Source organism: Salmo salar, chromosome 24 (assembly GCF_965601325.2).
Source record: "Salmo salar chromosome 24, fSalSal1, whole genome shotgun sequence".
Classification (NCBI taxonomy): domain Eukaryota; kingdom Metazoa; phylum Chordata; class Actinopteri; order Salmoniformes; family Salmonidae; genus Salmo; species Salmo salar.
This window is the reverse complement of record NC_138314.1, coordinates 29,103,652-29,116,966: the sequence shown is the minus strand read 5'-3', so window position 1 is coordinate 29,116,966 and position 13,315 is coordinate 29,103,652. Positions and strand designations below refer to the sequence as shown.

Here is a 13,315-nt window from a genome sequence, read left to right as displayed (position 1 = left end):
CCCAAAAGGATTAATCCAGATCATGGCGTTGGCAGAAATGACTCTGATTATGGGGGCTTATGTAGTCAGCCGTCCCATCAGGGATCAGTCGTGCCCTTCACAACGCCATCCCTCAGTCGAAGGCTGGGACTCAGTGACCAAAACTTGAGGACAGAAAAAACAAAAGTGTTGCCTGCAAATCCCCTTGTAGGATATTCACACAGTTGAAGCTGATGGTAAGTAGTGGAGCAGTTTGGTGAAGAGCTACAGTAGTAGAGCTCTGTCCAGTCCAGCTCTCTCCTCCTACCAGAGGAAACATTGTCTCCATGGCCACCGAGGGGATGTCTAGAGAGGAGGCAGAGGAGTACCAGAAACAGCTGGTGGAGGAAAAGTAAGTCACGACTAGAGTTACCATCGATTTTCTGTTAATTACCTAAATTACTGAAGATTCTGGTAACTTCGGTAAATTACCGGTAGCTAAGCAACCCTAAAAAGGAATGCTTTAGGGTTGGGGTCCATTCCATTTCAATTCAGCCAAATACAATTGAAATGAAATGGAAAATACGTTGACAAATTATGATCCTGAATCTGACCCCAACCTCCTTGGAATGATTAAAATTGCAATTTTTTATTCAATAGCAAGCAAGAGTAGAGCTTTGTTTTAAACTTTCCCTTTTGTGAAAAATTAGAGCTACACTGTATGATCAAAGGTATGTGGAAAAATCATAGCATTAATATTGAGTTGGTCCCTACTTTGCTGTTATAACAGCCTCCACTCTTCTGGGAAGTTATACCACTACATATTGGAACATTGCTGCGGGAACTTGCTTACATTCAGCCACAAGAGCATTAGTGAGGTTGGGCACTGATGTTGGGCGAATAGACCTGGCTCGCAGTCGGCGTTCCAATTCATCCCAAAGGTCAGGGCTCTGTGCAGGCCAGTCAAGTTCTTCTACACCGATTACAAACCATTTCTGTTTGGACCTCACTTTGTGCACAGGGGCATTGTCATTCTGAAACAGGAAAGGGCCTTCCCCAAACTGTTACCACAAAGTTGGAAGCACAGCATCATCTAGAATGTCATTGCATGATGTAGCGTTAAGATTTCCCTTCACTGGAACTAAGGGGCCTAGCCCGAGCCATGAAAAACAGCCCCAGACAATTATTCCCCCTCCACCAAACTTCACAGTTGGCACTATGCATTCAGGCAGGTAGCATTCTCCTGGCATCCACCAAACCCAGATTCGTCTGTCGGACTGCCAGATGGTGAAGCATGATTCATCACTCTAGAGAACGTGTTTCCACTGCTGATCTTAGGCTTGTGTGGCTGCTCTGCCATGGAAACTCTTTTCATGAAGCTCCCGAGAAACAGCTCTTGTGCTGACGCTACTTCCAGAAGCAGTTTGGAACTCTGTAGTGAATGTGGCTACAGAGGACAGACGATTTTTACGCTACATGCTTCAGCACTCAGCAGTCCCGTTCTGTGAGCTTGTGGCCTACCACTTCGCGGCTGAGCTGTTGTTGCTCCTACACATTTCCATTTCACAATAACAGCACTTACAGTTGACCGGAGCAGCTCTAGCAGGGCAGAAATTTGACGAACTGACTTGCTGGAAAGGTGGCATCCTATGACGGGGCAACATTGAAAGTCACTGAGCTCTTCAGAAAGGCCATTCTACTGCCAACGTTTGTCTATGGAGATTGCATGGCTATGTGCTCAATTTTATACACCTGTCAGCAACCGGTGTGGCTGAAATAGCCGAATCCACTAATTTGAAGGGGTTCACATACTTTTCTATATATAGTGAATGTTTGAATTAGACCATATGTTAAGTATAAAAGCCAAACAGGGAGATGCAATGAGAAAACCACCTGTAAATGTACCTTGAGTCAAGAGTATTACACTGATGAAGGTAAAATAAAAATATTTTAACATTTTTGTGAAGAATGTTTTACCACATATTAGGATCATATCACAAGAGTCAAACTGAAAGTAGACTACCACCATGCAGTCCTAGATTACATCACATCCAGATTATTTCTGAATTACTTTCTGTCTCCAATTGCTAAAATTGGTAGGATTGACAAATGCTGTCATAATCTGGAGATCAACACAAACAAAAGTATTACTCTGCGGCCCTAGAAACCGAGTCTTCATATTTTATTTGATTTAGAACTGACACCAATAACATGTGATTGACTGATATGAAAATGGCAATGGCCATTAGGAATTATGATTACACAAAAGCCTAGAAACACATTTTTATCTCTGAAAATATAATGCTAACCTTTACGCAACCAGTATCACACAGTGAAAATACGATGCCTTTTAACAATTTTGGATATTCTATTCAACAATATACTTAAACGTTTTTATAGTTTTGATAACATGGTTTCTGTTCTTGTCTGAAAATAGGATGGAGAGAGATTCAGAGTTCTTGGTAAAGAAGGCTGAGAGGGCTACTTTGAGAACGTGCTTAAGAGACAAATACAGACTACCAAAGGTAAGACGGTCTCGTCTCATTCTCATGTCATATGAAACAAGATGAGAAATTATTTTGATACAAATGCCCTCAATAATAAAAAACTATACTGAACAAAATTATAAAACGCAACATGCAACAGTTTCAAAGACTTTACTGAGTTATAGTTCATTTAAGGAAATCAGTCAATAAAAATAAATAAATTAGGCCCTAATTTATGGATTTCACATGACTGGAAATACAGATATGCATCTGTTGGTCACAGATACCTTTAAAAGGATCAGAAAACCAGTCAGTATCTGGTGTGACCACCATTTGCCTCATGCAGCACGACACATCTCCTTTGGATAGAGTTGATCAGGCTGTTAATTGTGGCCTGTGTAATGTTGTCCCACTTCTCTTCAATGGCCTTGCGAAGTTGCTGGATATTGGTGGGAACTGGAACAAGCTGTCGCACACGTCAATCCAGAGCATCACATACATGCTCAATGGGTGACATGTCTGGTGAGTATGCAGGCCGTGGAAGATCTGGGATAGTTTCAGCCTCCAATCATTTTGTACAGATCCTTGCGACAATGGGGGTGTGCATTATTAGGCTGAAACAGGCAGATGAATGGCACAACAATGGGCCTCAGGATCTCGTCACAGTATCTCTGTGCATTCAAATTGCCATCAATAAAATGCAATTGTGTTCGTTGTCCGTAGTTTATGCCTGCCCATACCGTAACCCCACCACCACCATGGGGTACTCTGTTCAGTTGAAACCAGGATTCAACCGTGAAGAACACACTTCTCCTGTCACGGTGAGCGCTACTGGTGGAGAAGTCAGATGTAGCAGAGCAGAGAGTTGTGAACAGGTGCACACTTTATCTGGGTAGAGGCAACAAAACAGACGGACGTCACTGCGTCAAAACCTCCAGCCAAAGGAAAAGTGCAAGGCACGAAACAGTCACAAAAAATGAGCAAAAGTTACAACAACCTTCGTGAAATACCACGGAAATAACGGGGAAAACCCAGCCTTGTGCGTACACACCAAACACGTAACAATTACAATTTCACACAAAGACATGAGGGGGAACAGAGGAATAAATACATGCAGTGTGATTAGGGAATGAAAACCAGGTGTGCAGGGAACAAGACAAAACAAATGGAACAATGGAAAAATGGAGCGGCGCTGGCTAGAAAGCCGGTGACGTCGACCGGCGAACGCCGCCCAAACAAGGAGAGGAGCCGACTTCGGCGGAAGTCGTGACATCTCCAGCGTGCCAGTAGCCATCCAATGTGAGTATTTGCTTACTGAAGTCAGTTACCACACGCCGAACTGCAGTCAGGTCAAGACCCTGGTGAGGACACCGAGCAGGCAGATGAGCATCCCTGAGACGGTTTCTGACAGTTTGTGCAGAATTTCTTCGGTTGGGCAAACCCACAGTTTCATCAGCTGTCCGGGTGGCTGTTCTCAGACTAACCCGCAGGTGAAGAAGCCAGATGTGGAGGTCCTGGGCTGGCTTGGTAACACGTGATCTGTGGTTGTGAGCCCAGTTGGATGTACTGCCAATCTCCAAAATGACGTTGTGGTAGAGAAATTAACATTCAATTCTCTGACAACAGCTCAGGTGGCCATTCCTGCAGTCTGCATGCCAATTGCACGCTCCCTCAAAACGTGAGACCTTGTGTTGTGGGATGTAAACAAATTTGTGCACAAAATTTGACAGAAATAAGCTTTTTTTGTGTATGGAACATTTCTGGGATCTTTTATTTCAGCTCATGAAACATGGGACAAACACTTGCCTTTATATTTTTGTTCAGTATATAATTTTCCCTTTTCTATGAATAACATAAGGTGATAATCTTACGTATTTTCTCAGTAAATGAGAACACTATCATAAATTAGTAACATGATGCAGAGGCTGTGTCGGTCAGTGTCAGAGCGACTCAATACATGCACAGGAGACTAAGGCCTGCTAGTCAGATAGGCTTAAGTACAGTCACAAGATTAAGGCATAAAAAAAAGACTGATCGCAGATATCTCACATTTGAGCCCAAGACCCAACATGCCCTGTGTGTGTGTCTGTATGCCATCTGTCTCACAGGCTATGCAGGGAGTCTCCCTCTCTTGCAGGGTCATAGAGGGTCACATGTGATGCTAAATTAAGCTGTTGTTTGAAGTGTTAGCTGTTGGACATAAATCCCCTCAGTAAAAACAGGACCTACTGTATGCTAAAAGATAGTCCAGGAAGAAAACCAATAAAATGTAAACATGATGATATTGTGACAGTACATGGGTATAATACACTCCTACTCAGCCAGCCTGACCTGTGCCTTTGTTGCTGTGTTTAGAGTGAACAGGATGCAAACCTGATGGAGTTGGCAGGAGACGACATCGACGTGCCTGAAGAACTACTCAAAATGGTGGACGAGGACGCCACAGAGGAGGAAGAGAAGGATTCTATCCTGGGCCAGATACAGAACCTACAGAACATGGACATGGACCAGATCAAGGAGAAAGCGTCGGCAACTATGGTTGAGATGAAATCTAAAGCAGAGGAGAAGTGCTGTGTCATGTGATGAGAGAAAACATTGGTTCAGTTGATTTGAGATTAGTTCCTAAGCACCAAGTTTGACCAAGGATATAACTTCCAAGGTTGGACTTCCCTGAAATATTCCAGCTTTCAAGTATTCTAATCTAGACTGTGGACTTGGATTGATCCGAAACACGTATAGTAGACCTTCTACACAAAGTCTAAATTGAACCAGTCTTAGGTTGGCTAATCTGTCAATAGAGGGTTAAAGAGATGACTCTTAATCTGTCTTTCTCAGAAAGCTGTGGGGAAGAGGTCAGGAAAAACATCACAGGGCTGGGAGGGAGTAAGAGTATTTTCGTTGTTGTAGTTAAAAAAGGTTCTCTGTTCTTTTTATATACAGCAAACCTCATGTTTTCTTTGCAAGAGGGTACAACTGGGAGGAGAAAAAAAACAATGGTATCATGGTTATAAATGCTTTGAATTGCTTCATGTTAAAAAGACATCCCTCTGAATTTTCAGCCTTTGTAAAACAGTGTATATAACTGGATTTGGTCTTTTCGTTTGTAATAAATAGAGACGAATCATAAGAACCCCATGAAAAACAATCCATGTCCAGAACTCTGGTTTATATAGTGAGAGAACGCCTCCCTGTGGATAAAGTTATTACATTTTGATTACATTTAGTAACTGCTCTTAAAGATCATCTATAGAATATGAAAGAGTCTGGTTAAGATCGTTTTAGCAAAGCTTAATATTACACATTATATCATCATTATCTAACAAACGGAAAAAGAGTCGCAAAAAACAACCTTTTCACAGCAGGCTGGATATGTTACCTTTTAAGTACAGCTATACAACTCTGACAGTTATTTCAATGTAAAAATCTAGTCTAAAGTACTAAATACATGTAATCTCCACTAAAGCCAGGCAACTGTATCAAAGAGTTTGCCATGGAATACACTAGGATTTACAGAGTAGACCTACAAACATCCACCATAGCCTGATCCCAGATCTGATGGCCATAGGAGATAGCAAAACAGCAGAAACAGATGTGGCACCAGGCTACCAAGGCCCTAGAGAGGGCCTCATCACTGGTGGTTAAACTGCAGGCTATTAATGAAGACTGTCTGCAGCTCATTTATGTCATCCGTGGTCTCTATGGGAATGCTGGCTCTTCCAGGGGAGTCACTGCTAGTACAGCCATAGCGAGAGAAGCTACAGTTGTCATACAGAGTGGAGCTCACACAACCTGAGCCTCCCACAGCTCCCTGTAAAGGCTCGCATACATCCAGGTAAGGGCTGGAGCAGTGTGGGGAGAGAAGGTCTTGGGGGTGGTGGTGGAGGTGCTCGGCTCTGGGGCTATGGCAGGGGCTGTGGGGCATGGGGCAGGTCTGCAGGCAGCTGTTCCTCCTCATGGTGCGGTACAGGTCTAGTCTGGCGATCAGGGGCTTGCCGATGTTGACGTCAGTGGTCCAGTCCACCAGCTCATCCATGGCCTTGAAAGAGCCCTGTAGACAAACTGTAAACCCCAGCTGATCCTACAGAGGAGATGACAAGGAGTAGAATAACATTTTATTAACCTAATATGTTTATATTAGAGCTCCAGCGGAGTTTTGTCCAAGGTGAGCTCTGCTCTAACATGACACCAGCTACTCCTACAGAGGGGACACAGAGCACACTGAAGAGGAAGGTCGATTTTTTTTAAACCTTTTTTCAAGATATCAAACCAAAGAGGCAAAGACAATATAATAATGTCGTAGTAATGTGAGAATGTAGAAAGTGGTGATTATCTTTTGTACACTTACCCTGAGCTTCTGTAGAGAGCTGAGGCGTGTGTACAGGCAGTGCTGGGGAAGACTGCTGGAGAGCAGGTAGATGCCAGTCTCCTCTGGTGTCTCCCTGTTCATCTCTTTGGGGTCAACGTCAAGGTCCTGGACAGAACAAAGGAAATGTTATAGGACAAGACGACCTGCATGTGCAAAGTTTTCAGGCAGGTGCTGGAGCCTCAGCATCTTCAGCAGACAGACTCTTTACTATGCTCCTAATGTTGTTTCAGTAAACCCCAAGAAAGACAATCGCTCTCATTGGAATTGAACAGAGCTGAGGAAAACCATAATGATATCAGTGGCATATTGATTTTAAATTCCTTTCCCTATCCTCCTATCCCCTTGGTGTTCACTGATCGGAAAAGCTTGGATGGATTAGCTACACCTTTTCAGATCTGTGGACACAGGGGGTAGGGGACAGGGAACAAATTGTGAGAAACTGGTGACAGGAGCTTGGGGAAGGAACAAGTTTGCATAATTGAACAAGGCGAAAGACTGTAGCGTCTCACCGGGGAGAAGTTGGTGACGTGAGCCTGGCAGAAGAACATGTCCTCTGGTTTCTTCACGATGTGGGTATAAATGACCAGCACGTTGGAGAACTCTGCAGCGAAGCCCAGCTTGATCTGAGCCCCACAGTCAAAGTCTAGAGACATACTCTCAGGCAGTTCTAGAATGAAAACACAACATTATGTCCACAATAAGTACATTGATTGCTTCAGCTAAACAATTCAAATTGAAATGTACTGCATTTACTTTCATTGGTTGATCGTGTCCTTACCGTGAGCCTTGGCCCACTGACGGTTGTGAGCCAGGGCCATGTCAGAGCTGTCACCAGGCAGTACAGGGTCAGTCAGAGCCCTCCTCTCTGATAGGCTGCTGCGGATCTCCAGAGCCTGCTTCCCCTTAGTGGCATCGAACTGGCCCATGTCTGGATAACACAAACAACACCATAACAACATTACCTCAGGCTCTCACAGAAGAAATTTGTTAGGCAAAGTATTATTGCCATGATAATCGATGCATGGAAGTATACAGGGTAGGATAGGATAGATTTGTTTCTGTACTCCTGTTACTTATTTTGCATGGCACTGCATTAGATCAATATTATATTTCATGCTACATTGACTTGTACTCCATGACCACAAATACTATAGATGGGGTGACATTTACTAAATGATTAGTTCACCAATAGGTAATTGGTCCATTGCTCCTTACCCTCAGCCACTCTGTCCAGCAACACAGTGATCTTCTCATCCTCCAGAAGACGTTTCTTCAGAAACTTGACGAAGACACCGTTAGTGAATCCACTAGAGCTCAGCTCAAACGCTTCTGCATCTTGGCAGCTGCACAATAGAAGAATGGAACAGAATTGGGGAATATATCATTTCATTTCTTCATACAAAGTTACATGTTACGAATAGAAGTTTAGACATATATTTGAGTAATCATCAGATTACTTACGTTGCATATCCAAAGACAATGTTAGCTGTGACCCTCAATGGTATGTTCGGAGTTGTATCATCATGAATATTTCTAAAAAGAAAAATGTAATAGTTACAGTATTACAACAAACAGGAAATGGTGAGTGGTCTATATCCCATGTTACTAACAGGGAAGAGACATTGAATAGTAGTGGAAAAACAAATAAACATAAAACAAACATCATGGTTAGCACAGTATACTAGTCTTTACCCACCGCTTCCTGCACATATCCAGCAGGAACACATTGAGGCCTGTCTCCTTCTCCTGCATCAGTTTGAGGATGCTCTGCACACACAGGCAGTTGGCTGAGTGGTACGGGTTTGGAGCATCCACCGGTACCATGAAGCTGTTGCCATAGTTCTCATAACCATGTCCAGCATAGTACAGCAAACCTAGGAAAAGGTTATGGGAGTGAATTGAACGAGACAGTAAATAGAGCAGTGAATGAAATAAGACTGAAAATAGACTTCACTTTTTAAAACTAGTATTTTATTTTTTATGATTCACTATATTTTTGGAAAAACAGATCAAATAAACGAATATTTGACTGATCAAATTCTTCTAGGTCGGTCTCTCATACTCTAATAGGCCATAATAATGAATGGCGTACCATAGACACCCTTGTGAAGTAAGAGCAGAAACTCGTCCACGGCGTTGCGCATCTCTGACTCAGTGAGATCCAGCAGCGATACTACCTTGAAGTTGAGCTGGCGCAGGAGGTTGGTGAGATCATACACATCTACCATTGGCGCCTTGAGCTGGGGGTGGTTCCGGTACGAGAGGTTCCCGATTAGCAGGGCCACTTTATCTGTCGCTGTGATGAGAGACAAATACCATCAATGACTACGAGTTGAAATCAGTTGTGGAGAAATTAAACATATTGACCAACATGGAGAAAAAAATTGTACAGAAGAAATGTTAAGAGGCATTTGATATTCTAGCAGTATTAAAAGGTAATCAAGTACTGGGTGGATTCATTTTTTGTTCTGCGTACCATAAGGTGGTTCTTGATTGCTGTTCAGGATTAGTTCATTGGCACCTACAATCACAACACTATCATTATATTATACAGATATTACACATGGTGGACTGATAAACATTCTCAGGAGATAAACTGCTATATGTAATGTGCTGGAAACAATGTCCAATAAACAGTGATAGATCATCTCAGATATTCATTCAATGCGTCACTTACCAGCTCCAAAGGCAAAAACATCATCTGTGGGAAAACAATTTTAGAACAATTACTAGAATTTATATTTCCTGTGCTTTCATTTCAACTGAATTAAAGTAAAAAGTGCCACCGATTAGGTGGGGGTCAGTCAGAAGCCTAACGGATCAACATGCCTAATGTTAGCCATTAGTAAATGAGTACCCACTGAAAATATGTCCTGTCTTGAACATTTACAAATATTCATTGGAAATTAATACGGGACATCTAAGCTGAATCACTGAAAGCTGTGAATGATTATATAATTGAAATGTAGCGATTTTGAGCATCAGTAAAGACAATTTTTCAAATTACAGACAATATCATACTTTCTGTGGGATTGTCATGATTATGCTGTGCTCTCAAAAATATAAATCAATCAAATGAACGGGCAAAAATCCAAAGGATGAAAAAAATGCATGCAACACCTGGAACCAAACCCTCCTCCTCTATAAAAACAGATTCATTTTGCCATCCCATTGTTTGCAACATGGCCCTGTTTTATTCATGCACATACTGTACATCTCAGACGGCCAAACTAAGAGAAACCAGGCACTTCAACTATACCTTCAGAACACTCCATTGCCCCTGAAAACTGGACAGATATCCTTGGTCCTTTCATTCAAGAACAAGAGTAAGTAATCATCAAGAACTGTCACCAAATTCAATGGGAGTTGTTTTTGCTCATATTGTATACAGATAAACAGACCTTTTGTTTAGGCTGGGATCAATATCATCATTATAGTACTGTAAAATAAAGGACAGTGACATACCCACTAGAACGTCTACTTCATTCGTCCACGTCCTTTCGTTGTTAATACAAATCTCACAGCGATACTTTCCATGATGTTCCAGCAGCAGATACGGAATCTGTTTCAGTTAACCAACAATATCAAGCTACTTCCAAAAAATTCCAACTAACTCTAACTGTTTTCATCTGATTTGTACAACATTCAACAGTATTGTAGAGTTACTGTACTGTAACTACAAAATATACTGTAACAGTGTAACTTTAACAGTATAAAAGTGGAACTTTCTACATAAGCGCTCAAGGATATTAGCATCCTCCTCTGACCTCCTTACCGTGAGTCTCCTCTTGGAGGCCTCTGGAAAGTGAAGGGGCACCCCGTTCCTGTGCCACTGGTAGCGGGGGATAGGCCTCCCTACCGCCCCACACTCCAGCTGCAGAGAATCCCCCACCAGCAGTCTCTGGCCCTGGGGCTGGATCACCACCTTCAGCCTGCCCTCCAACGAGTGGGACCCCAACCCTGCATGCAAAACATAAGTTTATTCAATGTGCAGTCGCTCTGGGGGCGAGTTTAGCGAAAGCTTTGGAGGGATAAAAGATGATGTTAGTGCTACAAAGCATTCAGCAAACTCCCCCGTTTTGTCTGTCTTTCACAGAAAGGAGGAACCGACAACGTGTAGAAAATGTTAGCCTTATTAAAACGTAAACTGATAGAAATAAAATTCCAAAAATCCCAGGTAGAAGAAAGACATAATAACAATGTTGTCCATGAACTGATTGGGAGGTAAAAGATAGTGTCTCACCATAAGATGTTGCAACATTCAGGACATCCACCTGAGCCCACTGGCTGAACTCAAAGGAGTCTCCACAATTAACCCTGCAGATGTAGAAGCCTGCGTCTGTCAGTTGGACTGGGCTAATCACCAGGTCTGGAGAAGAACTGTTGTGTACCTGGAGAAGTCACAATGTGTCAAATCAATTCATAATACATGAAATATACATCTCTACTTGCACACTCATCTTCTGCACATCTATCACCCCAGTGTTTAATTGCTATATTGTAATTATTTTGCCACTATGGCCTATTTATTGCCTTACCTCCCTTATCCTACCTCATTTGCACACATTGTATATAGACTTTTTCTATTGTATTATTGACTTGGTTGGTTAATTCCATGTGAACTCTGTGTTGTTGTTTGTGTCGCACTGCTATGCTTTATCTTGGCCAGGTCGCAGTTGTAAATGAGAACTTGTTCTTAACTAGCCTACCTGGTTAAATAAAGGTGAGAAAAAAAAATCTATATATATATCATTATGAAGCCACAGCTGTCACAATGTTATCTGGGCAAGATATCAGCAATATGATTATCTGAAAACATGTTTAATAATAACATGTTTACAACCAATGCATAAACAGTATGGTCTACCTTCAAAACACACCCTAGTAGGCTACCCACCTCCTCCTTGGTTTTGAACCACTGGAATTGAACACCAGCCTTTCCCACAGCATAACAGCTGAGTCGCAGGTTGTGTCCCACTATTATTGCCACAGATTGGGGCTGAATGAGGATCTGGATACCTAAACACAACCATTATGGGAAGAAATTCTCAATAATGATTCAAATATATGTACAATAAATAATCAATACTTTTACATACAGGGACCAAAATCAAGAGTCGAGATTAACTTGTCGCTAAAAACATTTATAATCCTGAGCCTTCCCTCCAAGTACAAACCAGATAATAATCAGCGAACACATCTTCTAAAGATGCTGTGTATACCTGGTGGTTTGACACACTGTAGGGCCTCTGTATGGCCCATGGTTTGTAGTAAGTCTACCAGATGGCCCAGTGTGCACCCTCTGTCTCCCATGAGCCTGAGCAGCACGCGGCTGGGGCTGCCCTCCAGCTCCAACACCTTCAGAGAGCACATCTCCATCTCATCTGAACTGCACAGTGGAGGAAAAGGCAGAATTTATGCACACAGTAATGCACACACTGTCTATGAGACTATTTAATAAGAAAAAAAGTATATGAACAACAGAGGCACATAGCTCACAAGTTAGTTCACACTTAGGAAATGAAAAATGCTCAGGAATACTGATAACATGTATTATTATTGTGTTATAAAATAGGGAGGTGTGTTGACGATAGGGATAACATTTCTACTGTAAAATCAAACAAGTAAACTAACATGTTTAAAGAATAACCCTTCAGACTAGCCCAACCGGCCACAAGATGGCGCTATTATTCCTTTTAGGTCGTTAGGTAATACCGCATCAGGAAGAACTACGCGCGACCGTCAGACTGGCTGTCCGACTGCTTAATTAGGCTTACCTCACCCTAAAACGCTGGTCATTGCCGACCATCTCCCCGAGTTTACGCCATCCTTTACTGTTGGTTTTATCCAGAACCTCACACAGTTTCCTCAAGACAGGTTCTTTCAGAAAATGTAAGTTTAAAGACCGGTCAGATGAATCCGACATCTCAACGAGTTACTGTAGTTCAGTTCAGTCAATTTGAAAAAGGTACTTGAAAAACAATCTGAACATTTGTGAAATGAAAAATATGTCGTAGTTTGAAATCAGGTGTTCTACACAGAAGAGGTAGATACATGGTCATGGTCGCTGCAGAAGTTTGGGGGATTTCCGAAGATCATTCTGGGGAGGACCAAAAAGACACAAGTTGGTGTTGCTTCCTGAAACAGCTTACAAATAGTGATATACACTCCTACCACTGGGTGGGACTTTCGGTTTAGTTATGGGTCTTCCGTTTTTGGCCCAATACTCTAAACTTGCATCCTTCCTTACCTCCTTGATAACGATATTCTCTGAAGGAAAGGACGAATGACAGAGCAAGGGTGCATTATTAAGAGAAATGGAAAGGGTAATACCTAGTCAGTTGTACAACTGAATGGATTCAACTGAAAAGTGTCTTCCGCATTTAAACCCTAATTGGGTTGAATAATTCCGATTTAAAACTATTATTATTACTTATAAACTGCCTAAAGAGTTCCCACATCTGAAATAAATTATTTGTATTAATCTGTTTGGTTCAACTTTAAT

At 42.1% G+C, this 13,315-nt stretch overlaps 2 protein-coding genes across 4 annotated transcripts; one reads left to right on the top strand and one right to left on the bottom strand.

Moving 5' to 3' along the window:
• The first annotated feature begins 144 nt into the window (after window positions 1–144).
• LOC106585389 (complexin-4) lies at window positions 145–5,581 on the top strand. Its single transcript, XM_014171538.3, has 3 exons — window positions 145–370; window positions 2,396–2,483; window positions 4,800–5,581. Exons 1-3 carry the CDS (start codon window positions 306–308, stop codon window positions 5,025–5,027), a joined length of 381 nt encoding a protein of 126 aa, XP_014027013.1. The 5' UTR covers window positions 145–305; the 3' UTR covers window positions 5,028–5,581.
• An 8-nt stretch (window positions 5,582–5,589) lies between these two features.
• On the bottom strand, window positions 5,590–12,975 carry malt1 (MALT paracaspase 1). 3 transcript variants are annotated; one of them, XM_014172314.3, is made up of 17 exons: window positions 12,588–12,975; window positions 12,033–12,199; window positions 11,708–11,829; window positions 11,054–11,201; window positions 10,586–10,770; window positions 10,276–10,372; window positions 10,070–10,117; window positions 9,488–9,511; window positions 9,287–9,331; window positions 8,903–9,106; window positions 8,507–8,684; window positions 8,272–8,343; window positions 8,026–8,153; window positions 7,589–7,738; window positions 7,320–7,477; window positions 6,790–6,915; window positions 5,590–6,522 (listed from the first exon to the last, which is right to left on the bottom strand). In XM_014172314.3, the coding sequence occupies exons 1-17, from the start codon at window positions 12,734–12,736 to the stop codon at window positions 6,073–6,075; spliced, it is 2,451 nt and encodes an 816-aa protein (XP_014027789.1). In that variant the 5' UTR covers window positions 12,737–12,975; the 3' UTR covers window positions 5,590–6,072. The 3 variants fall into 3 exon arrangements, with proteins under 3 accessions (XP_014027789.1, XP_014027791.1, XP_014027790.1); XM_014172316.3 differs by having other exon boundaries at window positions 12,593–12,974; XM_014172315.3 differs by lacking the exon at window positions 10,070–10,117.
• Window positions 12,976–13,315: the final 340 nt, after the last annotated feature.

Excerpts from the sequence above, each read along its gene's own strand:
- LOC106585389 (XM_014171538.3), top strand. The coding sequence starts at position 306 with ATGGCCACCGAGGGGATGTCTAGAGAGGAGGCAGAGGAGTACCAGAAA. Across the intron at positions 371-2,395 it reads AAACAGCTGGTGGAGGAAAA|GATGGAGAGAGATTCAGAGT; the intron begins GTAAGTCACGAC and ends GTCTGAAAATAG. Across the intron at positions 2,484-4,799 it reads ACAAATACAGACTACCAAAG|AGTGAACAGGATGCAAACCT; the intron begins GTAAGACGGTCT and ends TGCTGTGTTTAG.
- malt1 (XM_014172314.3), bottom strand. The coding sequence starts at position 12,736 with ATGTCGGATTCATCTGACCGGTCTTTAAACTTACATTTTCTGAAAGAA. Across the intron at positions 11,202-11,707 it reads GGTTCAAAACCAAGGAGGAG|GTACACAACAGTTCTTCTCC; the intron begins GTGGGTAGCCTA and ends TGACTTCTCCAG. Across the intron at positions 7,478-7,588 it reads TCAGTGGGCCAAGGCTCACG|AACTGCCTGAGAGTATGTCT; the intron begins GTAAGGACACGA and ends TTTTCATTCTAG.